The sequence below is a fragment of the Oncorhynchus masou genome, chromosome 2 (assembly GCF_036934945.1).
Source record: "Oncorhynchus masou masou isolate Uvic2021 chromosome 2, UVic_Omas_1.1, whole genome shotgun sequence".
Taxonomy (NCBI): domain Eukaryota; kingdom Metazoa; phylum Chordata; class Actinopteri; order Salmoniformes; family Salmonidae; genus Oncorhynchus; species Oncorhynchus masou.
Genome location: NC_088213.1, coordinates 19,593,261 through 19,619,619, shown reverse-complemented (window position 1 = coordinate 19,619,619; position 26,359 = coordinate 19,593,261). Strand labels below are relative to the sequence as shown.

The following is a 26,359-nucleotide window of genomic DNA, read 5'->3' as shown; positions in this document are numbered from 1 at the left end:
CTTTTTACAAGAAAATAATTTATTTTTGGAACACAACCATATTTGTTTTATTAGTACATCACACACACCATTGGTTTTCTTTACAAAAACACACCAGTGATCTGAACTCATGTCATACTGTATGATTATATCAGTGCACCAAAATTACATTTCCACATCCACCACCCTTCCAAAACAGCTAACATCTTCATACAATGAAACGGATTGTAAACACAAGAATAAAGCTCTAGAATGTTAAAGTGAACATTTGTTGATGTCATGGATCACTGTGTTCTTATTGGTGGAAAGGGCTCCATTCCCCATATCTAGGTGTGTTCACCAGCGCGGCATGGTCAGAACTTTTCAGATAGAAATGGATTGCATAGCATTTACAGAGCTTTCTTTCTTGCGAAATCGAGAACCATGTTGGTTCTATGCACTACTTTTCTATGAGCATCGTTCTGGACATTTCAGCCCATGGAATAAACCCCTGGGGATGTAGGAGTGCTGATCTAGGTCCTGAATGTCCATATAGCCAATTATGTATTTTGATCTAAAAGCCAAAACTGTTCCTAGATCAGCACTCATACTCTGAGACATTAATTACATTTGGCCTCTGATCTCAGTCTGGTGACCTCATCCAGTCTCAAAGGGTTGTTTCTCAAAAGCAGGACCTGCAAGACCATAGTCAGTCACACTTACACAATTAGGGTCAACAAGCGGAAGTTAAGATGAATACATGGTTATTTTAGGATTGATATGAAACATACTCAGGACATCGGACATGGATTGGAGCCCATTCTCTATGTCCAAACAAAACTGCAGAAGTAAGATTGTTCTCCCACTTTCATTTTGTACTCATCTTTCCCTCACGTTTGCATTTACACCTTGAGAGAAACTAATCCCTATTGATTATTGCCTTAATCTTTTATAAATGGCCCCTGGTCCCTGTCATACGGTAACATATAACTGGGTCGTTTCACCAAATTACTGCCTTTTGCATCCCTTTAATATTTGAAGTAGAAATTGTGTAACAATATTGCATTTTAAAAGCCTGTTACATTCATTGAAGTGCCCTTTAATATAGATCACATGGAGAATTCAATAAATCCAATTTTTTATATGAATAGACTTCCTAAAGTGCACAAAAAAATAATATCAGCATTGACATGTCCCTCCATGAACATGAACATTTTAACCCACTTCAGTTCAACATTTCTCCATTGTAAAGCCCTAGTTATTTAGTTGCTTTGGCAGTCATTTCTGAAGATTGTAATTTATTTCATGTGATGAGTAATTCATTTCAAGGGAAACAAAGTCCCTTCATTTTAAGATTAACTCTGTTACTTATGTAAACTGAACTCTCATTTTAAAATGGTGAAACTATAATAATAACCTAAAGAAACTAATATCTAATAGTCAAATCACAGTGTAAAAGCAGGCAAGCTGGTTCTGGTGTTTTGTGGTGGGAAACGGAGTGGGTCGAGCAGAACACGACAACCCTGTTACTCCATATATAGACAGGCTACAAATGTTTGCACTTTCATTTTTTAAAAGCTGGCATTCAATTGCCCCTCCCGGTTGTACACAACAGGCTCCCATTCCCTCCATCACAATGGGATTCATGGTTTATTTATGATCACCAACCCTATTACTTTACTTCACACTTAAGTCGCATTTTTATTTAACCTCTTGAGATGGGAAGTGTTTTTAATTAAGTTGAACATGTGCACTTTGAGAGAATGTTACCAGCTGAATTCTAAAAAAGGCACTGAAATGGTGGAACGACCGAACTATGTATACATTTAATTAATTTGTATCTTTAAAAAGTGAAGAAATGTTTTGGTTTTCCAAACCAGAGATGGTGTTCGGACTCATCATACACACCTACATCCATTCATATACACTCACTCTGATCTGCACATACAACAAAATAATAAGTCACCGGAACAATACAAAATACAAAACACGTTTAAAAATACATCTGAAAAACAAACTAAATGTTGAATTCTGTAAGTAGTTTGAAGAGATACAATCCAAACCTGCATTTCTGTGCAAAGTTAGGTGATAAGTGGATTTCAAGACAGAACACACCCTGTTGATGTGGAGTCATAGCAAAGACGGCTTGTTATGCTGGTGTATCAAAACTCAGATCTTACTCGCTGGGATATCTCAGAACCACATGACTATCGGTTAGACTGGACGAGTCACTGACTAATTGATTTTCTATAAACTTTTAACTAAAACTGAAGTGTCCTTAAAAATTGGTAACAAACATCAGTTCAACAGCTGTATTAAAATCTTGTCTCACTGAGTTAACATCAATAATGTCTAAAGGACTACAGTACAGTAACCTACTGGCTGGATTTAAGACAGAAGTTGTAGTTTGCTCTCCAAGCCTGCAGATGGCACCCTTGTGTTTGGATGCCAGTTGACTGAGGTGAAGTTCAAGAAGGGAGTGACGGTTTACAAGGCTGAAAGAACTCAGCCAGCCAAATGACTGGCATGAGGTGATGTTGAAAGAGCTCATTATGCTACACAGAAGGTATGGGTTGGGTGAGACTAATACGCCTGGATAGCATCCCAAATGGCACCCTAATCCTCATATAGTGCACTACTTTTGACCAGAGTCCATAGGGCTCAGGGTAAAAGTAGTGCACTATATAGGGAATATGGTGCCATTTGGGACATAACACTAATGTACAGTGAATCACCAGCTTTACCTCCCTACAGTTCACTTGGCTGGACTTCTGGACATGTCATGACAACACACCACCAGAATGGCTGCCTCATTATATATAAGAAGAAGAGGAAACACGGAAAGCTATGACGTCTCAGCTATAACATCTAAACTTGATCTTTTGCGCCACTCCCCCTTGAGTTCGGGGTTGAGTCTTTGCAAACCTCAGATTCTCACCTACACATCGTTCTCATACACCTCAGCATCTTTCAGCATTAACATTCCAGCATTCCTTCAAACACAAACGTGTGTGCTAAGACCTTCCGTCCTGACATAACTAAATGGAAAGTAGTTCTCTCCCCCTTTGAAAGATAATGTTCTCTTGCAACAAAGTTGGGCCATTCCCATGTATAATAAACTTCCTCTCTGGTAGACCTCAACACTGCCACCAATATTCTACCACTGCTCAACTAAAAAAAAAAAAACTTTTCTGTGATGACTTTTGGTTCAACAAAATGGAGTCTGTTGGAAGTCATTAACACAATGATTATGGCCATCCTACTCAGCACACCTCACAGCTCAGGTCCCATGAACACATGGTCTATAATACCAGTCATCTACATGATTGTATGTTCATGTCTGTACAGTGCCCTCGCCAATGAAAGGTTCAACATCAGATGTGATAAACCAGTAATCACAGCAAGTTATCTACGTTGTGACTTTGGTTGAAGATGTATTTTAGTGATATTGAGTCTGAGCTGCTAGGTCCATTTCCATACGAGTGTCTGACACTGGAGTGTCTGTGTATTGGCAGTGGGCTACTCTGTAAGGGAATGATTCTATAGTCAGTCATGCTTTAGAAGACCTGGAGCTGATCAAGGGTATAGGACTGAGTAGGTTAGGGTTAGTAGTAAGGCTGAGTAGGTTGACTGCACAGGACAGACAGCCAAGGAAGACTCACCCTGAGGGCTAATCTCAAATGACACTATTCCCTACATAGTGTACTAACATGTAGGGCACTATTTTGGAAAAAGTGTCTTATTTTTAAGTACAAAAATCCTCTACTGGGAGGGTGGACTCTAGTGTTTAGTGAACGTGGGGATCATTTGGGCCGTCTAACTTGAAGAGTTATCAACCTCTCTCCCTCCCGTTCGTTCGTTAGTGTCACTGAACTAAACGTTACGCAAAACAAAAAAGTTTCTAAACCTTTGTCTTCCGCTAGTCCCATAAAAGAAAGAAAAACAAAACAGTTGAATAAAGAAATGTGACATACAACGTATAAAGTGCATTGAATAAAGGTGATAGAACAACGAGACAGTAGGAATGTGCATGGATCTCATTGAGATTGACCACAGGTCAGGTCCGCCAGGTAAAAACCTACCTCCACTGCTTAATATCACTGAGGGGCGAGTGAGATCTTGGATGCATCCCAAAAGGCACCCTATTCCCTTTGTAGTGCTCTACTTTTGACCAGGTCCACTATATTTCACCATAGGAACTAGGGTGCATTGTGAGACATACCCCTTGATTCTACATGGAATCAAGTGCGAAATAGATACTCATTTTATGGGGGACTCAATAATTGTATAATAATAATAATAAACTATTCCATATTTGTATACCTTCCAAAAAGGGCTGCTATTCACCAAGAAAACATATTTAGGACTAAAACAGACAGAACAGAGAATCAGATCAACCTAATAGAAAAGGTCACATACTAACAGAGCTATCCCGCAGCTCTCCTTCTCAGCACACACGGCCTGCTAAACTAAACTGGCTTTTTATACATTATTTGCGAGTAACATACATTGTATAAAGAGGCGGTGTTGGTTTAAGACGGCAAACTAGGCTAAAGCCTTGGCAGTCGTCAACAGTGAGCGCACTGTAGAGTACAGTCACTGCAGATTCATTAGTCCTCAGAGATAGTACTAGGAGGTTTCTTCTGTGCTCGTTTTCTCTACGACTACACATCTACCATGTCGCTCTCTCTCACTCTCTTTTTCTCTACTTGTCGGATGCCAGTTTGTTTTATCCCTTTTTTAAAGTGAATATTTGGTCAAAGTCTCCATGGTTGGATCTCAGGGATCTCTTGGTAATGTATACGTAAGGACAGAAGTAGTTGTTCCTCTCCACTCCACTAGTTCCCCTCAGAGACAAAGCACAAAGGCATTTAGTCGTTTTAGTTCCTTCACGTGTAAGGTGGTTTTGGTTAGAGGGGGGCAGCAGGAGGAGTAGAGGCTTATGGAATAGGGGTATCCGGGAGGAGGAGGAGACGGTTGAGACAGTAGCCCGAGAAGAGGCGTGAGAGGAGAGAGAGAGTAGTAGTTCAAGTTTGGTTAAGGTTTCTCCTCAGTGAGTGGGGAGGGGAGGGGGGGGGGTCAGAGGTGAGCGAGAGAGGAGTTCAGGAAGTTAAAGTTTACGCTGCCTTCTCTTCAGGACAGGATGTATTCAGGTTCCCGCTTTTTTGGCATGGCGGTTTCTGTTTTTCCCATTGGCACATGGCGTTGGCGTAACCCACGATCACCTTGTCCATCCAGGTGAGGGGCTGGGGGACAAGCACGGCCCCTTCAAAGAAGCCCAGATGCCCTCCGTGCAGTGTCAGGGCGAAGATGACATTCTGCTTCTTCTCTGGAGGGGGATAGGGAACAGAAAGGGAGTTTTTTTTTTTAGTTGATAGACAAATGGATAGAAATGTATGAGAGGAATGAGATGAGGGATACAGTACAGAAAGCAAGTGGAGGAACGGGAGATGGAACCACTGCCTCCAGGGGCATGTGATCCGGGTCGGCAGCACAACCACCGGACCAGCCCCCGGAACCACATGGGAGTCATTGTTTAGTGACAGTTATGTCAGGAATGATGCCATACATTCTGTAAAATGACGAACAGCACACAATGTTACACCAAGGTCGTAAAATGACGTCATCCGTGTAAAGGGACAGAGATCTTGAGTCAGGTGTCTAGGAGGACAGGGAGAGGAAGGAGAGCAGGGTCCAGTGCATTAACATCGATTACTATCACCAGGTAGCTCAATAACCCTGATGAAAGATAGAGCCTTGATAAAGGCAATAACCATGTCATATCTATCAGGATTGACCAACTAGAACAATTAACTCATGACTGTAGCTGAGCTACTTCATGCCGTTCGGTTTTGGTTTTTGTTGAAACACCAATTGTTTAACCCAATCCACTGGGAGGTGCACGTCAACCAAAATGGGACAAGTCACTGATTATAGGCTGTACAGTACAGTCTATTTATAACCTATTTAGTGAGGTTAGTGTTCATATATTAACTTGAAATAAAGTGTTTGAACGTTGTAAATAACAGATTAAAATAGCACAACAGAACCTTTTATGAAATGACTGAGCATGTAGCGGGTATCAACAGTATTACAGGTATTCCCCAGCTGCTGCCTACCAGTTACAACTGGTAGAACAGAATCAGGGTTGGGCTGATTAACAGAATCAGGGTTGGGCTGATTAACAGAATCAGGGTTGGGCTGATTAACAGAATCAGGGTTGGGCTAACCAGGGTTGGGCTGATTAACAGAACAGGGTTGGGCTGATTAACAGAATCAGGTTGGGCTGATTAACAGAATCAGGGTTGGGCTGGGTTGGGCTGATTAACAGAATCAGGGTTGGGCTGATTAACAGAATCAGGGTTGGGCTGATTAACAGAATCAGGGTTGGGCTGATTAACAGAATCAGGGTTGGGCTGATTAACAGAATCAGGGTTGGGCTGATTAACAGAATCAGGGTTGGGCTGATTAACAGGGTTGGGCTGATTAACAGAATCAGGGTTGGGCTGATTAACAGAATCAGGGTTGGGCTGATTAACAGAATCAGGGTTGGGCTGATTAACAGAATCAGGGTTGGGCTGATTAAGGAAGTAAATTGATATTCCAATTCAATAATATAAAATGGACCCCTATTTTCCATTACTTCTAAATGAAACAGAAAAGTAGAAACCACATAATTTAAAGGTTTTTTCCCACAATTGAAATGACTTGGACCCCAACCCTGAACAGAACACTAGTGTGGCATCCAGACATGGAGCCCTAATTTCTCCAGCTCTAACTGGGTTAGTGGGGGAAACTGCAGTGTCCGCCTGGTGAGTGTGATCCCACAGGGCTTGTGCCAACCATACACTATCTGCTAACATCTACCAGAGGTTATAATAGCCGAGGTGATTCTAGGAAATGACTCATTTATAAACAATTCAAAAAGGACACCCCAGCTTTCCATTAGGCTGAACCCTGAAGAGGGTTTGATGTAGGAACACATCCATAATAAACCATTCAGTTTGGCTGGCTGCATCTTTTGGGAAGCGGTCCTATCAATTGTTTAATAGCGTTTTGAAAGGGACCATGAACTAGACGCAGGGAAAAGTTGAAGCTTGCTTTAAAACAGAAATGATGTCTAACATGCAGCTTCCATTTTGTGACACGGAAGATAAGTATGAGCAAAGCAGAAGCCTAATTCATCTAAACTACACACTGTTAGGTAATAATAATAATACTGTCATATTCTTCATTTGAATAACATTCCATTTATATCCTAAAATGAAATCGACTTTAACTCTGGGTTAAGCACTACGCACAAGACTCCTGACTGAGGTTACAACTAAAAGATTGTTGGCCGGATTTGTCCGCCAGACAGTCCTAATGACATGTGCCAACTACCATGCAGCTTAAAGTTTGATTCCAGGTGAGGTGACCACATTAGTGATACAACAGCTTTCACGTGTTTCCAGGCTTCCTGTGGCCAGTGTGAGTCAGCCTGACTCTTCTAGGGCAAAAGCTGGTGGGGCCCCATCAGAACCACCAGCACCAGCCGATTTGAGGCAGGGCACCAGCCCTATCAGAGAGTAGGGAGGCAGGGCACCAGCTGATTTCCCCTTCTGAGAAATCAGTCAGAGCTGAGTGAGGCAGGGCACCAGCTGATTTCCCCTTTCAGAGAGTGAGGCAGGGCACCAGCTGATTTCCCCTATCAGAGAGTGAGGCAGGGCACCAGCTGATTTCCCCTTTCAGAAAGTGAGGCAGGGCACCAGCTGATTTCCCCTTTCAGAAAGTGAGGCAGGGCAACAGCTGATTTCCCCTTTCAGAGAGTGAGGCAGGGCAACAGCTGATTTCCCCTTTTAGAAAGTGAGGCAGGGCACCAGCTGATTTCCCCTATCAGAGAGTGAGGCAGGGCAACAGCTGATTTCCCCTTGATTTCAGAGAGTGAGGCAGGGCACCAGCTGATTTCCCCTGATTTCCCCTTTAGAAAGTCAGAGAGTGAGGCAGGGCAACAGCTGATTTCCCCTTCAGAGAGTGAGGCAGGGCAACAGCTGATTTCCCCTTTCAGAGAGTGAGGCAGGGCAACAGCTGATTTCCCCTTTCAGAGAGTGAGGCAGGGCAACAGCTGATTTCCCCTTTCAGAGAGTGAGGCAGGGCACCAGCTGATTTCCCCTATCAGAGAGTGAGGCAGGGCAACAGCTGATTTCCCCTTTCAGAGAGTGAGGCAGGGCACCAGCTGATTTCCCCTGTCAGAGAGTGAGGCAGGGCAACAGCTGATTTCCCCTTTCAGAAAGTGAGGCAGGGCAACAGCTGATTTCCCCTATCAGAGAGTGAGGCAGGGCAACAGCTGATTTCCCCTATCAGAGAGTGAGGCAGGGCAACAGCTGATTTCCCCTATCAGAGAGTGAGGCAGGGCAACAGCTGATTTCCCCTATCAGAGAGTTAGGCAGGGCACCAGCTGAGATATCTCCTATATCTCCACCCTGCATCTCTGTGTAGTGCAGGACACAACAAGCCAGTGAGCTAGTGTTCCCCTCCATCCCAGCTCTGGGACTCTATAAATAACAGGACACGTCACCACCACACATTCAGCACCACTTTGAGGAAACGTGATCATTTCAGTAGGGAACTTCTCTTTAGACCTACCCCTTCAATGTTTGCTGATCTGTAAGGTGGGAAGCAATATAATATTGTGGAAGCTCTACCACTACACAGCTTATACCTAACCAGAACCTTCAGACATGCTTACATTAAAGGGTAAGGGCCAAGGGAGAGGGATAGAGAGCAATTTGGGATGGGCTGTTCCAGAAATCCCATGAGAGATGAGAACTGGCTGGAGTACTGTCCAGTCCATGGATCTAATATAATCCAACAAATGGCGACTAGTTGGTAGTGCTGAGGTGGTTGTTTCCATAAATAGCATGCTTTCCTTTACTGCTCCATTTGATCAACCCAGTAAACCCTTGAGGATTGAGCTGATTGGCCGCTATTCAAAGTGTTCTATTTTAAAATGATAGGTTAACATGATGGGTGTTCTATCAGTCATTAGAATCAGTTAGTGTTGAAAAAAATGACAGCCTTTCGTTTGCATATCTAAAAAGGTAAGGCTTAGCGGTGTCTAGAGTCTAAGTCACGAGCCCACGAGGAGACAGAGGCTCTCATCTGTGTGATACACTACCGTGTGTGTGTGTGTTTGAGTTAGAGCCAGTGTTAATCAGTCAGACATTCCCAACACACCTAGTTGTACATACCGCCCCCTCCCTGGCCTGGGTGTGGGACTTAAAGGATTCATCTGCTTATTCCAGCTCTGCTGTTTCAGAGACAAAGTAAGGGAGAACTTTGTACCAGGTGTTGAACTGGTGAAAACACAGTAGACTTCTAATGATTTCCCTTGTGTTAGTACACAAATAACATGTGCACATACTGTTCTGGACATTAAAAAGTGACTTTTCAAAGTGGCTTGCTGACACCAAACACCAAGTTAATTTTAGCAATGTGTTTTTCTCACTGTTACAGTACTGGCTAACTTCTTATGGAGTGGCTGCATGATCGGATTCTCTGGATGCCTCTTCTCAATAGCTAAAAAAAACTACTTCAGTGCACAATTATTTTAATGTAGCTCCGCTGCTCCCTCTGCTCTGCATAAAGGCATGTTGTACAAACATCTGTTGTAACCATTAGTTGGAACTATAAACAACATGATCAACATGTTGTACAAACGTCTTTGTCTGTGTTAACTATAATGACATTGCATTATAACCGAAGCAGGACACAGACAGTCCAAGTATAGATTACATGTTTTCAAGTGGGGAATTACACATGTTAATCTCTGGGGAAAAGGTGTCCTGGGGGACCGGATAGGGCGGTTCGAGCCGAATGGCCCTGTGTCTCTGTAGGGACGAGCTCTGAGTAGAGAAACTCTGTGTGTGTGTACTAATGCAGGGGTGTGTTACCTGCCAGTGTGCGAGGGATGGTGAGCAGAGACCCGTGCACCAGAGGATCGTCTGCAGAGTTGACCAGCAGAAGTGGCACGTCAACCTAAAAAAATACAACCAAAATTAGATATACTGTATGCAATACACAGGCCCAAAAGAGTCCACTTAGACACAAGCTTAAATCATGAACTCTCCAAAGACCTCACACTGTTCTAAGCACTTCCTTTCGTACATTTCTGATATTCATACACACATACATGTTTAGGAAAGTATTCTTAATTCACACAGGAGAGAGAGAAGTAGGGATAAAGAGTATCAACCTACATTGTGAATATAATGCACACAGCTCTCCTTCTCGTAGTATTCTTTGAGGGAGTTGTGCCCGTGGAACTTCCTGCAGAGACAGGAGGGGTGACAGGTCACAAAACAAAGCAGCATGCTGTGGAAACTGGAGAGGGATTATTAAGTGACATACTATGTGGGTGAGCACATCCCTATGAACCATGCACAGCAAGATTCTCAGAGGCCTTTCTTAGGGCTGGGCAATATAGCAAATTAATGAACAATGTTCAAAATGCCTGTATCGCAAGAATCAAGGGAAAAATATATATATTTTTAACTGTCTTTTTTCTCGTCTCCTTTGCTCCTTCTGTGCTGTGTTCACTGTGCACCTTCCCACTGGCACAGACACCAAGCCCCTCCCCCTGACACTCACCACAACAAAGACTAAAGAGCACTTCTTCCTCTCTGACAACAAGCAGTTTAAAATCTCTATCTGCATTTAAACTAAGCCATTCTAATGATACCCTTTTCATGTTTCAACATGTAGAACAGAGCAGACCTTACTAAGACGTGAGTATCAACGACTTGGGCAAATGTCTGCTCAGTTCCTGTCGTGCGCAGCATTGCGGTAACACCACCGCTAGCAGCATTTTAGCCACATACTGTTATGTACCAACTGTCCAGTAGGCGTTTTATAAATGTGCAATGAGCATAAAAATACGCATTAATATCCAGAATTGGCAACTCGTTCTCACTTGATTTCAATATCTAAACAAAGTGAACAGTTTGTTCAAACAGGTGGAGATGGACAGGAGGGTGTATTCAGAACAGTTCAACTGTTATACCATGTTAGTAAGCAAACACACCCAAGTTGGCTAGACTTGAAATATAAAGTTTAGCTGGCTACTCATTAGAAGGTGGGCTTGAGAGGTTGACCTGTGTTCATTATCTATGCCTGCTACCTTAAGTTAGTCATTATTAGTGAATGTACATTGTGCCTGGTTCTGGTTAAGTTTGATTTTAAAAAAAAGGGCATTTTCATCGACAGATTTGAAAGCCAGATCAGTGATTATTGCAAAAAAGCAGGTTAAACTATTTTGATAAAATGATTTAATTATTAAATGGGTCTTATGGTTGAAGGCTTAGGTATAATTTTACAAGCCCTGAATTACTTATGAAATGCAGTGTTTTGACCTTAAATTGTGCAATGAAGCTTATTTCAAGATTTAAAAATCGAGAAACTCCCATAAGTTAGAATTTGTTTTAGGCGATAATCGCCCAGTCCAGCTCAATGACTCCTAGCATATTGTTCCTATGTATTGACAAAACTCAAAAAGTTTGGCTTGAACTTCAGCAGGTGCTGTTGAGTGTTGACAGTCTATTTTAAACATACAGCCATAAATCTCACATTGACCCCCTGTGAAATCAGTTCTAAATGTTGTAGTGTTTAGGACTCAACACTGATTTCACAGGTGGTCAATGCGAGACCGGTTGCTCACAGGAATAATTGCATTGTGTCATTTTAGCATGTGTTCCTTATTAGATTCTATTTAGTGTCTTTTACTCAAATGTATTGGGGGGGAAAGCGTGTCCTATACCTCATGATGGTTTCATCGATCTGCATGAGGGAGGTGGCCGTGTAGAGCCGGCTCAGGTCTGCATCCTCCATCTTCGTTGCACTTCCAAACAGACTGCCCCTGTAAACACACACAAAATGTTGAGACATGGCGTTGAAACACGTGTCAACACTAGTTATTCTCAGTAAAATCTATACCTATACCAGGAATTTCCGTGCCATCGCTAATTGCCTCCATTTCATTAGTTAAATAGTTTGCCTCAGGGAGCTGCTCTGTACGGGTTTTGGTGTTTCTCCTCCATGGGGAATTTTACTGATCTGCTGGGTTGTGACTGAGTTAAGTCCAAGCCATTTGTCATAGATCTTAAATAATATAAGCCATTTAGCAGACAGTTTGATTTCCTATGGGTGGCCCCAGCAGGGCTTGAATGGGTGTTATCATGTGATGATCGCTCCCAATCACCACATGGAGTTTCCACCATATGGCTGTTACAGTAATTTGTCCATTTCAGATGTATGAGAAGAGTCATGGCCCTAGGGTAGGGGCTAGGTGTATCTTTGGGACTGGGCCTACCAGTGTGAATGTGCTAAGTATTGGAACAGGGCTGAGTACCTGTGTGAAAGGATGATCTTCTTCATGTTGTCGGCCATGAGGAAGTTGTAGAAGCGTCTGCACTGGTCCCACTGTAGGAACGTCTCCTGGGCCCTGTACACACACACGGAAGTCAGTTGTGTGTAGAGAGAGAACTAATTATATTGTTGTCATGTTTATATCAGTTTGGCCTGACAACCAACATACTCAAAAGTTGGCTAAAGCATGCAACACAGGTTTCATCACTGTAGGCCAATGCAGGACAACTAAAAATCTGCTGCCAACAACACTTTGTACTCTTGAAGCTGACATGCTAACCATCAACCCACACGTTAAATCCGCAGAACGATCTCTTACTGCACTATGAACTCACCAACACTACCTAGCTAGCAACTAGCTATCAACAAGCTAGCAGTACTAGCAACAAGCTAATAACTAGCTAGCAACAAGCTAGCAGTACCAATGTAGGAATTAGCTAGTCCAACTTCATATCTGCTAGTGCACATGTGAAACAAGGTTGAGGAGTAACTGATTACATGTTATCAGCTACATGTAGGCTAAATCTGATTTTTTTGCTTGACCATAAGTTCAGAGACCTCTATGATGACACACTAAATGTGTTTGATGAATCCTTTTTGTCTTCTTCTAATGACTCTTAAGGGGGAAGTAATCGGAAAAGTAACTTAAAGTAATCAGATTACATTACTGATTACAATTTGGCGGGTAAATAGTAATTAACAAAATTACATTTAGAAAGTAACCTACCCACCCAACCCTGATGAGAAATACTACAGAGGTAGCATATATAGTGAGAACTACGCAGCAGGCATAACAATCCCATTCAACAGATGGCATGGGCAATGACAAAAGACAAGGCTTTAGCTATGACATAGACAGGAATGGAAAATAAAACAGAGGTATAAAGACTCCTCCCATTTCACAAAAGGCCAGTCTGCCTGGTCCTGACACACACACGGTTTACTCTCTGGACAGAGCAGTGTTCCTGCCAAGAGACGTTGGCCACATTTCAAACTTAAAGGTGTGGTTCAGAAACACCACACGTTTCACAGAGTTCCATCTACTCCATTTCAGAGCTTGTGCAATACCACATCTAGAAACACCAGAGTTGTGCCTTTTCAGTCAGTGTATCATGATAAAAAAAAGTTCTCCGTCACGACAAAAGTGTTTACAAAGTCTATGCTCATTATGATAACAGGCAGTCTGCTTTAGACCCAAGTGTAATCAAATAGATTACAGGGACTAAGACAGAACAGAAAACACTGAAACAACCTCCATAGAAGAACTGCATGGTGCATGAAAACGAACAACCCAGGTTAACGGAGCAGCCAACAGTATGAGTCTGTTTCAGTACTCAATAACACAGAACTACTGTACTGTATTCTACATCTGTGCCTACCTCAAAAGACTTGGCAAGACAACAACCAGTTGTCTACAGCGGAGACAGACCGGCACCCAGGCAAGGATAAAAGGCAGGACATCTGTCCTCTGTCTTTGTTGTGTTAGTCACCAGTCCAATGAGATCACAGATAAAGCCAAACTACAGGAAATGATCAATGATGCTGGAGAAAAAAAACAGGATCCCAGCTACTCTCAGCCTTGTTGCCATCTTGTCACACAGAAAGCTGCTGGGCAAAGTCAATTCCATCTGAGTGAACCTCCTTTTACAGAGAACCAAGGCTCAGAAGTAGGACAGACAGAACACTTGTATTCAAAGCTATACACTTGGAAAGTAGATTACGTCAAAGGTACATAAAAGATGATGGCCCCCATGTAATTACCATAAAACGCCTCGTTTGCTAAGTTGTGCTCATTTACTGGCACATTGAACCATGTCGTGTGCCGTAGTTTACAAACTCAGTGGATAGTGTTCAAACTAAGACATATCTGAATTTCTTCATCTTTATGCGCCTTCACCATTAGTAAAACACAACTGAACAGTATGTCATTTTTGACAGCGGTTTTACCATAGCTTGCAAAAGAGTAGCAATGTATGCTAACCAACTGCACAGTAAATAACTTCAGCTAGCTAACTTCACTGAGTTGGGGCAAACCACTTATTTACATTAAGTTAGCTACATTACAGCTCATTGCTAACAAGCATAACACTGCCTCTAAAAAAGACAATGTGTCTCCACTGTTTATATTTTGATGTTTATGACACCTTCACTGACCTAGTATACAGCTGTGTGTAAAAAGGGCATATAGTATGTAATTTAACAAACACATTTAGCTAGGCAAAATATCCATTCTGCATCCTTGCGTAGCAATTATAATACACAAACGTGTGCAGCACTGTAATTTGTAACTCCACGGATGAACACTGGATAGCCATTTTGAGCAGCTCTTACATGTTGCTTTTGCGTACTTGCACAGGGTTTAAATAAGTCTTAAGACCGTTGCCCACCTGAGTGCACTGTATCCCTGGCAGACGCTGACGCAGCACAGCACTCTCTCCTGATTGGTCCGGTTCTCTCCCAGGAACTTGCACACGATGTTGCCTCCCAGGCTGAAGCCCACCACTATGAGGTGGGTGTGAGGGAACATCTTCTTGATGTAACCCACCATGGACGCAAACTCCCACGTGCAACCTACCAGAACAAGCACACGGACCAGAGCAAAGACATTACATACTGGGGCTTTGAGTTGGTTCATTTCCTTGGTAGCATAATTCATGGCCACTGATCTGAAATGAGGGTGGTGTGGTGAAAACCTGTCTTTCACCTATAACTTCTTCTTGTTGCTTTTGTGTGTGTGCGCATGTGTTTTATTAGGAGCATGTGTGTGTTTTATTAGGAGTATGTGTGTGTTTGTACACGCCTGTGTAGTCCTCACCGTAGGTGAACATGCGAGGTGAGGTGAGCTCGATGTTGGGCAGAGCACCCAGGTGATTGAGCACAGCACACCTGTAACCCTCCTTCTGAGAGTGACCCACAAAGGTGCGGATGTAGTGCTTCTCGCTATGGTTACCGATCCCCGGGCATATCACCATGGTGACGTCATCTGTTGGAATAGCAAACATACGGACAGATGGATCAGTGAGCCGTTTGCAAATGAAAACATGTAAAGGCAAGATTACACGTCCTCATGGGCCGATCATTGCACGGTGTGGTACGTAAATATGACAGGCAGCAAACAGACATTATGGTGCCTCAATAAAACCTCTATAGGATGAGATATCCCAGTCACTCAAATAATAAAACAAGTAGCCTAGTTACCAGAGACTCTTCATTACCTTTAACAGGCTCGTCAATTAAGAACAAATTGTTATTTACAATGACGGCCTGACAAGAGGCAAAAGGGATACAAATCTATATTTTTTAATAACTATAAGATAAAACGGACAACACAGACAGAAGCCACTGGCAACATCACAACTAGAACAGGAAACAAAGTGGACGAGTGAAGTAAAGCAACATGCTTCCTTCCATATGGCAACGCAAACTACTGACCATGAGAAACTACTACATCTCAACTCTGAGGTCAAAACAAATTATCTACATTGAAAATGGCACCCTATTCAGTACACTACTTTTGACCATGGCCAATAGTCTGGTCAAAAGTAGTGCACTAAATAGGGAATAGGGTACCATTTGGGTCGCAGCCACTGTTCTCATCACCTTAGCCGAAAGTAAAGATAGTAGAGTTTATCAAGAGTCACGGTCTGTAAATCTGTGTCCTCAACAACACTGACATAATAATCACCTACAGAACGGGAAATGGAACCACAGGGTAAACAAGTCAATGGACCAAAGGCATCAAAACCGCCCTGACAAACTGAGCCCAGACAGGACCGATACCGTACATAGGACAGGTCCATAGCACAACATTGGACTGATGAATTTGCTCTCATGCTTCCAATGAGCTCATTCAACAGCTTTCCTTCCCATTGCACTTCTCTCCTTGGTCATTGCTGTAAATGACAATGTGTTCTCAACCAGTTAACCTAGGCATAGAAAAGGTAAGGCAAGCACATCTCAATTGAGGGGGATGTTTTTGGTTTTGAATGTTTATATTGAAAAAAAAAAGAGTCCTGTGCCAATAGAGATTCTCTTGATAAATGATCCATGAATGATTGAACTAGCCCACCTCCTGTCCGGTGGTCCCCCATGGGCTCGAAGAGGTCAAAGGTGGCGGTGGCCCCATCCTGCATGGGTAAGTACTTCCTGAGGCCTATGGGGTGAGGGCAGCTCACACGCCCCATCTTGCCATACAGTGCTGTCTGTAGGTGGCCACTTTTACCCCACAGCAGGGGCGGAATGTACCTGCAAAACACACAGAGATTCACTATGGGCTGTTCTGGCTCGTCCAAGGCTTGCTTACTTAATTTACTTTACTCAAGAGAAATAAAATAATTGTAATTCTTGGTATAGGCCCTAGGAGCTCTATCACATAGGCTAGTAGCCTAAATCGCACACATACAGTACACTCTACCATGCCATGCTAACTCGAGATCTGTGCACAGAAACATGTGTGGAATGTGCAACAGAGTCCATAAGATGTTTCTGTAATAAACAAGCACACAACAGCATTAGGATGTCCCTTGAAGTAATAGAATACCTTTACTTGATGACTTGTTCTTGCTTACAGTTGTCTTATTTCGGTCAGTCAGCTAATGCAGTATACAATTCTACTTGTATTAAACCTTTAACTAGGCAAGTTAATTAAGAACTCATTGTTATTTACCATGAAGGTCAACTAAGTGACAAAAAGGCCTCCTGCGGGGAACGGGGCTGGGATAAAACTATTCTTAAAAAGGTAGGTCAAAACAGACTTCATGACAAAAGAGACACTAACACTACATAAAAAAGAGAGACCTAAGACAACACAACATGAAAACAAAGCAGCAGCTCAACACAGTAGCAACATGACATGGCAGTAGCACAACACGACAACAACACAGGGGCAGCAGCACAACGTAACACAGGGGCAGCAGCACAACGTAACACAGTGGCAACACAACGTAACACAGTGGCAACACAACACGGCAGTAGTACAACATGACAACACAACACGGCAGCAGCACCATATGAAAACACCGTAGCAACACGATAACAAAGTGGCAACAGTACAGCATGACAACAGCCCAAACATGGTTAGGCACAGACAACAAGGGCAAAAAGGCAGGTGGTTTATTTGCTGTGTTGACTTTCAGTCACAGTGCGTTGGAACAACATTTACACACAGCGGGGGACAGGGAAGAGATTCACATTCCGAAGTAGAACACACACGAAGCTGACCATCCTTGATAATGCATCTGCCCTGGTACTGTATCTGTATGGGAGTAGATGTAGGTAAGGGTCCAACCCTGCAGGAGATCAAAGTGGATCCATCTGCTGCTAACACTGCAGTGAGACATGAGCTGGGCCAGTCATATCAGTCATACAATCTACCATCTCACATCCGCACACTGAGTTTAGCACAGAAGTACACCGAACATTTAGCAGGAAATCCTTGGTAAATGGCCAAAAACAAGTAGTGGTTTCCATTTTAGGTCTGTTTATAGATTAGCAGCCACGATAACAAAAGACGGAGATCGATGTTGACAATTGCAATGTCCTCAAATGTAGCTTTGGCCTACTCACTCTGGCCTTAATAACTAATGTCCCTGTGAGGAAATTGAGATAAATAGAACTAGGTCATAACAATATTTAGTGATTTATGCAAAACACTGACACCTTATGCTATCCCATAGCTAGGGCAGCTCCCCGACCGGGGCGAATAGCTAGGGCAGCTCCCCGACCGGGGCGAATAGCTAGGGCAGCTCCCCCCGGAGCCTAGGGCAGCGAATAGCTAGGCAGCTCCCCGACCGGAGCGAATAGCTAGGGCAGCTCCCCGACCGGAGCGAATAGCTAGGCAGCTCCCCGACCGGAGCGAATAGCTAGGGCAGCTCCCCGACCGGAGCGAATAGCTAGGGCAGCTCCCCGACCGGAGCGAATAGCTAGGGCAGCTCCCCGACCGGGGCGAATAGCTAGGGCAGCTCCCCGACCGGAGCGAATAGCTAGGGCAGCTCCCCGACCGGAGCGAATAGCTAGGGCAGCTCCCCGACCGGAGCGAATAGCTAGGGCAGCTCCCCGACCGGAGCGAATAGCTAGGGCAGCTCCCCGACCGGAGCGAATAGCTAGGGCAGCTCCCCGACCGGAGCGAATAGCTAGGGCAGCTCCCCGACCGGAGCGAATAGCTAGGGCAGCTCCCCCCGACCGGAGCGAATAGCTAGGGCAGCTCCCCGACCGGAGCGAATAGCTAGGGCAGCTCCCCGACCGGAGCGAATAGCTAGGGCAGCTCCCCGACCGGAGCGAATAGCTAGGCAGCTCCCCCCGACCGGAGCGAATAGCTAGGGCAGCTCCCCGACCGGAGCGAATAGCTAGGGCAGCTCCCCGACCGGAGCGAATAGCTAGGGCAGCTCCCCGACCGGAGCGAATAGCTAGGGCAGCTCCCCGACCGGAGCGAATAGCTAGGGCAGCTCCCCGACCGGAGCGAATAGCTAGGGCAGCTCCCCGACCGGAGCGAATAGCTAGGCAGCTCCCCGACCGGAGCGAATAGCTAGGGCAGCTCCCCGACCGGAGCGAATAGCTAGGGCAGCTCCCCGACCGGAGCGAATAGCTAGGGCAGCTCCCCGACCGGAGCGAATAGCTAGGGCAGCTCCCCGACCGGAGCGCTAGGGAACCGGAGCGAATAGGGCAGCTCCCCGACCGGAGCGAATAGCTAGGGCAGCTCCCCGACCGGAGCGAATAGCTAGGGCAGCTCCCCCCCCGACCGGAGCGAATAGCTAGGGCAGCTCCCCGACCGGAGCGAATAGCTAGGGCAGCTCCCCGACCGGGAGCGAATAGCTAGGGCAGCTCCCCGACCGGAGCGAATAGCTAGGCAGCTCCCCGACCGGAGCGAATAGCTAGGGCAGCTCCCCGACCGGAGCGAATAGCTAGGGCAGCTCCCCGACCGGAGCGAATAGCTAGGCAGCTCCCCGACCGGAGCGAATAGCTAGGGCAGCTCCCCTAGGGCAGCTCCCGACCGGAGCGAATAGCTAGGGCAGCTCCCGACCGGAGCGAATAGCTAGGGCAGCTCCCCGACCGGAGCGAATAGCTAGGGCAGCTCCCCGACCGGAGCGAATAGCTAGGGCAGCTCCCCGACCGGAGCGAATAGCTAGGGCAGCTCCCCGACCGGAGCGAATAGCTAGGGCAGCTCCCCGACCGGAGCGAATAGCTAGGGCAGCTCCCCGACCGGAGCGAATAGCTAGGCAGCTCCCCGACCGGAGCGAATAGCTAGGGCAGCTCCCCGACCGGAGCGAATAGCTAGGGCAGCTCCCCGACCGGAGCAAATAGCTAGGCAGCTCCCCGACCGGAGCAAATAGCTAGGCAGCTCCCCGACCGGAGCAAATAGCTAGGGCAGCTCCCGACCGGAGCGGATAGCTAGGCAGCTCCCCGACCGGAGCAAATAGCTAGGGCAGCTCCCCGACCGGAGCAGATAGCTAGGGCAGCTCCCCGACCGGAGCAGATAGCTAGGCAGCTCCCCGACCGGAGCAAATAGCTAGTCAGCTCCCCGACCGGAGCAAATAGCTAGTCAGCTCCCCGACCGGAGCAAATAGCTAGTCAGCTCCCCGACCGGAGCAAATAGCTAGTCAGCTCCCCGACCGGAGCAAATAGCTAGGCAGCTCCCCAAATAGCTAGTCAGGAGCAAATAGCTAGGCAGCTCCCGACCGGAGCAAATAGCTAGGCAGCTCCCGACCGGAGCAAATAGCTAGGCAGCTCCCCGACCGGAGCAAATAGCTAGGCAGCTCCCCGACCGGAGCAAATAGCTAGGCAGCTCCCCCGACCGGAGCAAATAGCTAGGCAGCTCCCCGACCGGAGCAAATAGCTAGGCAGCTCCCCGACCGGAGCAAATAGCTAGGCAGCTCCCCGACCGGAGCAAATAGCTAGGCAGCTCCCCGACCGGAGCAAATAGCTAGGCAGCTCCCCGACCGGAGCAAATAGCTAGGCAGCTCCCCGACCGGAGCAAATAGCTAGGCAGCTCCCCGACCGGAGCAAATAGCTAGGCAGCTCCCCGACCGGAGCAAATAGCTAGGCAGCTCCCCGACCGGAGCAAATAGCTAGGCAGCTCCCCGACCGGAGCAAATAGCTAGGCAGCTCCCGACCGGAGCAAATAGCTAGGCAGCTCCCCGACCGGAGCAAATAGCTAGGCAGCTCCCCGACCGGAGCAAATAGCTAGGCAGCTCCCCGACCGGAGCCTAGGCAGCTCCCCGACCGGAGCAAATAGCTAGGCAGCTCCCCGACCGGAGCAAATAGCTAGGCAGCTCCCCGACCGGAGCAAATAGCTAGGCAGCTCCCCGACCGGAGCAAATAGCTAGGCAGCTCCCGACCGGAGCAAATAGCTAGGCAGCTCCCCGACCGGAGCAAATAGCTAGGCAGCTCCCCGACCGGAGCAAATAGCTAGGCAGCTCCCCGACCGGAGCAAATAGCTAGGCAGCTCCCTGACTGGAGCAAATAGCTAGGGCAGCTGTGAGGCTGTTTGCAGAGATAACCAAGGTCGGAGATAACCAAGGTCAGGGTGAACCAAGGTCGGGGTGATCCTCTCCCAGTCAAAGGATGGACTGACGGTCCACACACATGGGTGGGGAGTGTACACACTGGTACAGTAAATATCGTCAGCGAGCAAAGTCTGTTGCTAAATCAACAGTTACACAACCCCCCCAATCTCATCTTCCTTCACTGTCATTAGAGCAGTCTGAGCACCTGGACATTACTTCCCTTACATAACGCTCATCTCAAAACACACAATGACCGCTGATGCTTCCCCACACCATTACTAATATTACAGATAAGACCTCCAACCCCTGTGTAAACATCATTATCAACTCTGACGTAGGTAGAGTTAGGGAGATAGCATGAAGTAGAACAGAAAAGCAGGAGTACTCCGGACGTCCAGGCTCTGATTTAAATATCCCCGATATAGACTAATACACTAAAGTCTTGGTCAGGTTTGACTCCCCAGAACATTCTCGCTCTGCGAATTATCCTCGACTGGCAGGGATGACGTAATGTTGTTACAGGAGGACTAAGAGGACAAGGGGAGGAGTCCAGGCAGGCAGGCAGAGTGGTGTAGGTCTGGGTGCTCCAGTCAAGACATTCCAGCAAACCTGTGTCCACACGCATGTAGCTACATGTCTGTGCGCAAGTTTGTGTCCTCATGCATGTCTATGTGCACGAGTGTGTGCACTGTAACCTGCTGTAACCTGCTGTTTAAACATTCAAAAACAGATGTACCAATCCCACATTGGCCCTTTACAGGGCTGGTTTCCTGAACACAAAGCCATCCGAGACAGATTGAGATAAAAGGCCAAGGAGACCTCTGATCATGGAAACCTGGCTTCACCCAGCATCAGAGAAGAATGGCTCTGCTGCACATCACTCCAGTGCAGGACCTGCCCTTTCAGAGGCAAACTCCCAAACTACTTAGGCTATTCCCAAAATCTCCGTAGGCTAAATTGAATAAAATATTTCAGCTGCGCCCTTATTTTCTAGAATACAATGACAGATGGAATGCATGGACTGCTTTAAACACAGTCATTGCCCCCCTGTCTCATATTTCCTCCACTGTGTACCTCTCTCCTTCTCCATGATTGATCTGTCCATGGTCACCGTGCTGGAAACAGTGTTATGCAACTCGACTGGGTGTCACTAGGAGTTACACAAACCATCTTGGACCATTAGTCAGCATAAACAGTGCCAAGGAGCAATTGATGAATGAAAGACAGCCCTACTAGCCCAATATCCTTTTACACACGTTCCGTCTTGGCTAGCTTTTGACTGAGTACAGCCCAGTGGAGGGATATAATGCAAAATTAAGATTAAAATGTATTTAATTAAGAAACAATTCACCTACTGATTAGTATAATGAACCTTTAAATTATAAAATCTGCAAGAGATGGAGCTAAACAAATTGTCTTATCACATACTTATTAAGCCTATGACTAGATAATATGAACTGACGGCAAATGTTTAACTGGGCATCCCTCCCTGAGGAAGTCTGGAACATTCCAGGTCCGTTAGTCACGGCTAAAAACACACCAGTCTTAAAACACACAGACAGACTGTCAAACAAAAGCAAACAGCGCACATGAACACACACAAACCTCAAACTACATCTACAGTCTGTTTGGATAAAAAGTATCTGCATCCCAATTCCCTACGTGCACTAGTCTTGACCAGAGCCTTAAGGGGAGCACTCGTGGCCAGAGATTTGAGATGAAGTAACAGAGGCTTACATAATGAGACAGCAGCTGAGGGAAGCCTCCAGAGTCTCCCACTGGGCTTCAGACTCCCTTAAGACAGGACTATTAGGCCAGTAGAGTAGAGTACTGGCTCTGAACCATGCCACACATTCAGAGAAACCTCTAGTCATACAGGAGTATGGTTTTTTCCACAACACACAGGAGTTCTTTGGAATGTGGGACTAGATGTAGGCTATAGTGTAGAGTGACAACAGAAGTGTTGGTGCGGTCACAGCAAGGCAATCATGGGTGCAGTGGTCCAATTACAGGCTCCTGAAAACCCCCTGAACAAATCATAGGACCCCAATAAGCTATAAAATACTCGTGGCCTTGGGTTAGAGTGTCCGCCCTGAGACTGGAAGGTTGGGTTCCCCCGGTCGAGTCATACCAAAGACTGGAAAAATGAGACCTGATGGGTCTCTGCTTGGCACTCAGCATTAAGATATATTGGGGGTAAAGACCTGCACTAGACTAGTGTCCTGTATGGTCGCAGAACACGGCCAAAGACTGAACCACAGGCAGAAAGGTCACTCACTCTTTGGTCAGGATGGGGCAGGACTTGAGCAGGAAGCGGTTCAGGGGCGTGTCCTGGTAGGTGATGTCAGGAGCGGCGGTGGGACTCTTGAGGTTCAGGCAGCGGACGATGACGTACAGCACCGTGGCGACCGCTGCCAGCTTCATGCCGTCGAACATGGCCGGCATCTCCGGGGCGACGATCGTGTAGTCATAGTAGCCCGAGTCTTGGGTGGCCATGGTGCGTCTGAGAGAGACAAACACAGAGAAGTAAACAAAGCGTTGTAAATACTCCACTTAGAACAAATAGAGCTAGTATGGATGATCCTGCTACACCGAACACATTAAATCAACTAGCCTACATCAGCCATGCTCACTAGTACACTGATTAACTGTACCCTGGACAACAAAACTACATTAATGTCACTTTAAACTTACATCTTGTTCACCAAACTTAAATCAGTGGCAGTAAACAGTGTGGACCATGGAACAAACATAGGGCACAGTGGTCTAGCTATTTCTCTGCCAAAAAGAGGAATTCAAGGCATGTAGCCTAGCAACAGCTAAATATGTTTCAGCTGCCTGCTAGGAGCAATGACAGAAGCAGAAAATTAACAAAGCCAATGATGGTAAACAGACTGGCCAAAACAAAAAGAGATGGTGGAGAAAGAGGTAGGCTGGTTTACAGTCCAAAAAGAGGTACTTGTGGTATGTAAATATGAGAGTCAGATGATGAGGTAGTTTAGATAAAACAAACAAACTTCAGAACATGGATAGGAAAGAGTTGAGCAATTCTATCAAACAATTATTTACTTACAATTTAGGTTGAAATTCAATAAAAAGATGATCCACTCTGTCCAACAGCCTTTATTTGTGCAGTGACAGAGTCACAGTGACGTGGTCAAATCTGGAAGAAAAACAAACACTTTTATTTCATGTTTTAAAACAGGTGTTACGAATTTGCACGATCTGCCAAGACAACCCAACAGAACAGAGAAATTGTGCCTCTTCATATCTCCATACTAGACTTCTTTCCTTTAACATGGTTCTACAATCCTTGTAGTTCCTCTTCAATATTAAGCACTGACCTCAAACCAGTAATTTGTGACAAAGTTAATTTGTCTCCTTGGTTAACAAGAGAATGTGCAGTGATCAATCCTAACAGCCCCATTACTAACAGTGATCCCCGCTGTCCTCCACTGCTCCAAATGGAATTCCCTGTAGAGCATGGAATTACTGCGCTCTCCAATCAGAAAGAACACTATCTGATAAGAATCAATTACATTAGCCATGGCCACTAAGGTCAGCAGGCCGAGCACTTCTATGAATCCTTCCTAAGGCTGTGTGCACTAGGCCTATATAGGGAATAGGGTACCATTTGGAATGTAAACTAGGCTCTGTGTGTTCTCCTCTATACCATCTAGAATGCATTAGTATTGTCCTAATAACAACTGCAGTAACTACAAGCCACTCTTTTTGGGGGGGGTTGAAACCATACTTTGATTTCCTGGATGCTCTGAGCTTGCATCCATAGCTCTGCCTATGAATTTGAGTGTTATTACATTTCTCAAACCCCATCCCTCCGCATTTTACTAAAACAAGTGATGGGTGGCCGCTTTGTTGTTGTTTCGTGTAAACTGCAGATTGCCTCTGAGGTGGGAAGGCCAGTCAGTCATCCAGCATGATCATTGATGTAGCCTTAAATAATTTGGGAGCAGGTGCCTCAGTAGGCCACGGATAGCCTGTGCTAAGAATCACCGCCTGCCCTGCCATCATGAAATACAATAACATTCCAGAGCTGCGTAGTTGAGAGATTAGGGAAACCACCACGGGCTCAGGCCCATATCACCCTACTCTTTAATCTGTCTGTCACAGTAGCGAACACTTGCAGCTGGGCATGAGTGAGAATGCAGAGCGATGGTTTACCCCAAATTTAACTCTCCTGTTTTAGTTATCATCACATGGACCACTTTTTTTCCATATGTGTATTGGTAGGCAGGTGTAGGAATAATTTGCCTAAGTGTGTGATGATGATGACAATACAGTTATAGGAACACACTGCATGAGAAGACAATTACCTAGCAAGCTAATTTAGTTAGCCATCTCAGTAAATGCAGATTATCATGGTGCGCAGCAAATCAAGCCTAGTCAAGGGAAACCCACCACCAGCTACATACAGTACGCACCATGCAGTCCCCGCTGCTTTTTCTATCAATGGCTTTGCCACCGACAGGTAATGCTGGACACATCAATATTTTAGATGGCTTTCGTAAAATAAAAATGTTTTTGTCGACATAGGTAATAATATAGTAAACAAGTAAGAGAGGACTAGTACTGTAACGTTAGCTCGATGCTATTTGGCAAAGGGCCCCAACTCACCATCCCTGCTTTTCGCGCATCCACGAGCTAGTGGTGGAATGAATGTTGACAACCTCTCTCGCAGTATGTCAAACCAACATACAGCTAGCGAACTAAGCAAGGTATGTGTTCAAATGGAAAATTACATTTGTTAGGTAGTTAGCATACCTTGTTTAGTTCCATAGTGGTGTGTTCAGCTAGCTAAACCGACGAAAACAACACAGCTCCCTGCGCCCCGTCCCTAATCGTAACAGACAGAAATAGCTGGCAAACTAACCTCGATACCGTCCTCTCCTACACCGTGTCCAGTCTTTTCCTTTTCTCCTTTGTGTCTGAATCCGTGTCTTTCCATAGGGATGTTTCTATATTTATCTCGAAATAATTTACGGTCCGTATTTTCTATTATTTCCCTCTCTGTCGATGGACATGCATTAACATGTAGCTACCGCTAGACTGACATCTCGGAATTCACTTCCTATTCCTATCTCATTTGCATATGATTCCCCTTATTCTATTGGGTTACAAACGCAGATACGTATTTCTCTGACGTATTCCCCCCCCCCCCCCCTCCCATCTCTTACACAGCGCGGCTCCAGTTTCTTTACAGCGATTGGCTAAAGAAAATTAATATAATTGTATCCCCCAAAATATATTCAGGAAAATAACATGATTAACATATTCATCTGTAATTTAATATATAGCTAGCTCAATGATCACAACCTATTGCTGAAACGTGTGGAGCGTCGTGCGTCAATGTATAAACCAATATAATTGGGTCTCATATAATCCATTTCATTGATCAAATGATAAATAGCATATAGTATTTCTTAGAATGTGCAAGAAGCATGAGGATGCCTCCAAACAAGAGTTATGTTACATCAATC

The 26,359-nt window shown here is 45.4% G+C and overlaps 1 protein-coding gene across 1 annotated transcript; it reads right to left on the bottom strand.

The window, feature by feature from the left end:
• Positions 1-25,962, bottom strand: LOC135556563 (monoacylglycerol lipase ABHD2). Its single transcript, XM_064989870.1, has 11 exons — positions 25,753-25,962; positions 23,935-24,024; positions 23,140-23,364; positions 16,430-16,605; positions 15,176-15,343; positions 14,748-14,931; positions 12,344-12,436; positions 11,753-11,851; positions 10,197-10,266; positions 9,891-9,975; positions 1-5,287 (listed from the first exon to the last, which is right to left on the bottom strand). The coding sequence occupies exons 3-11, from the start codon at positions 23,355-23,357 to the stop codon at positions 5,076-5,078; spliced, it is 1,305 nt and encodes a 434-aa protein (XP_064845942.1). The 5' UTR covers positions 23,358-23,364; positions 23,935-24,024; positions 25,753-25,962; the 3' UTR covers positions 1-5,075.
• Positions 25,963-26,359: the final 397 nt, after the last annotated feature.

What these genes read in the sequence shown, in the direction of transcription:
- LOC135556563 (XM_064989870.1), bottom strand. Translation starts at nt 23,357, where the DNA reads ATGGCCACCCAAGACTCGGGCTACTATGACTACACGATCGTCGCCCCG. An exon ending in GGGGGACCACCGGACAGGAG is followed by an intron (nt 15,344 to 16,429) that starts GTGGGCTAGTTC and finishes CTATTCCAACAG; the next exon opens with ATGACGTCACCATGGTGATA. An exon ending in CAGGGATACAGTGCACTCAG is followed by an intron (nt 12,437 to 14,747) that starts GTGGGCAACGGT and finishes GTGTGTGTACAG; the next exon opens with GGCCCAGGAGACGTTCCTAC.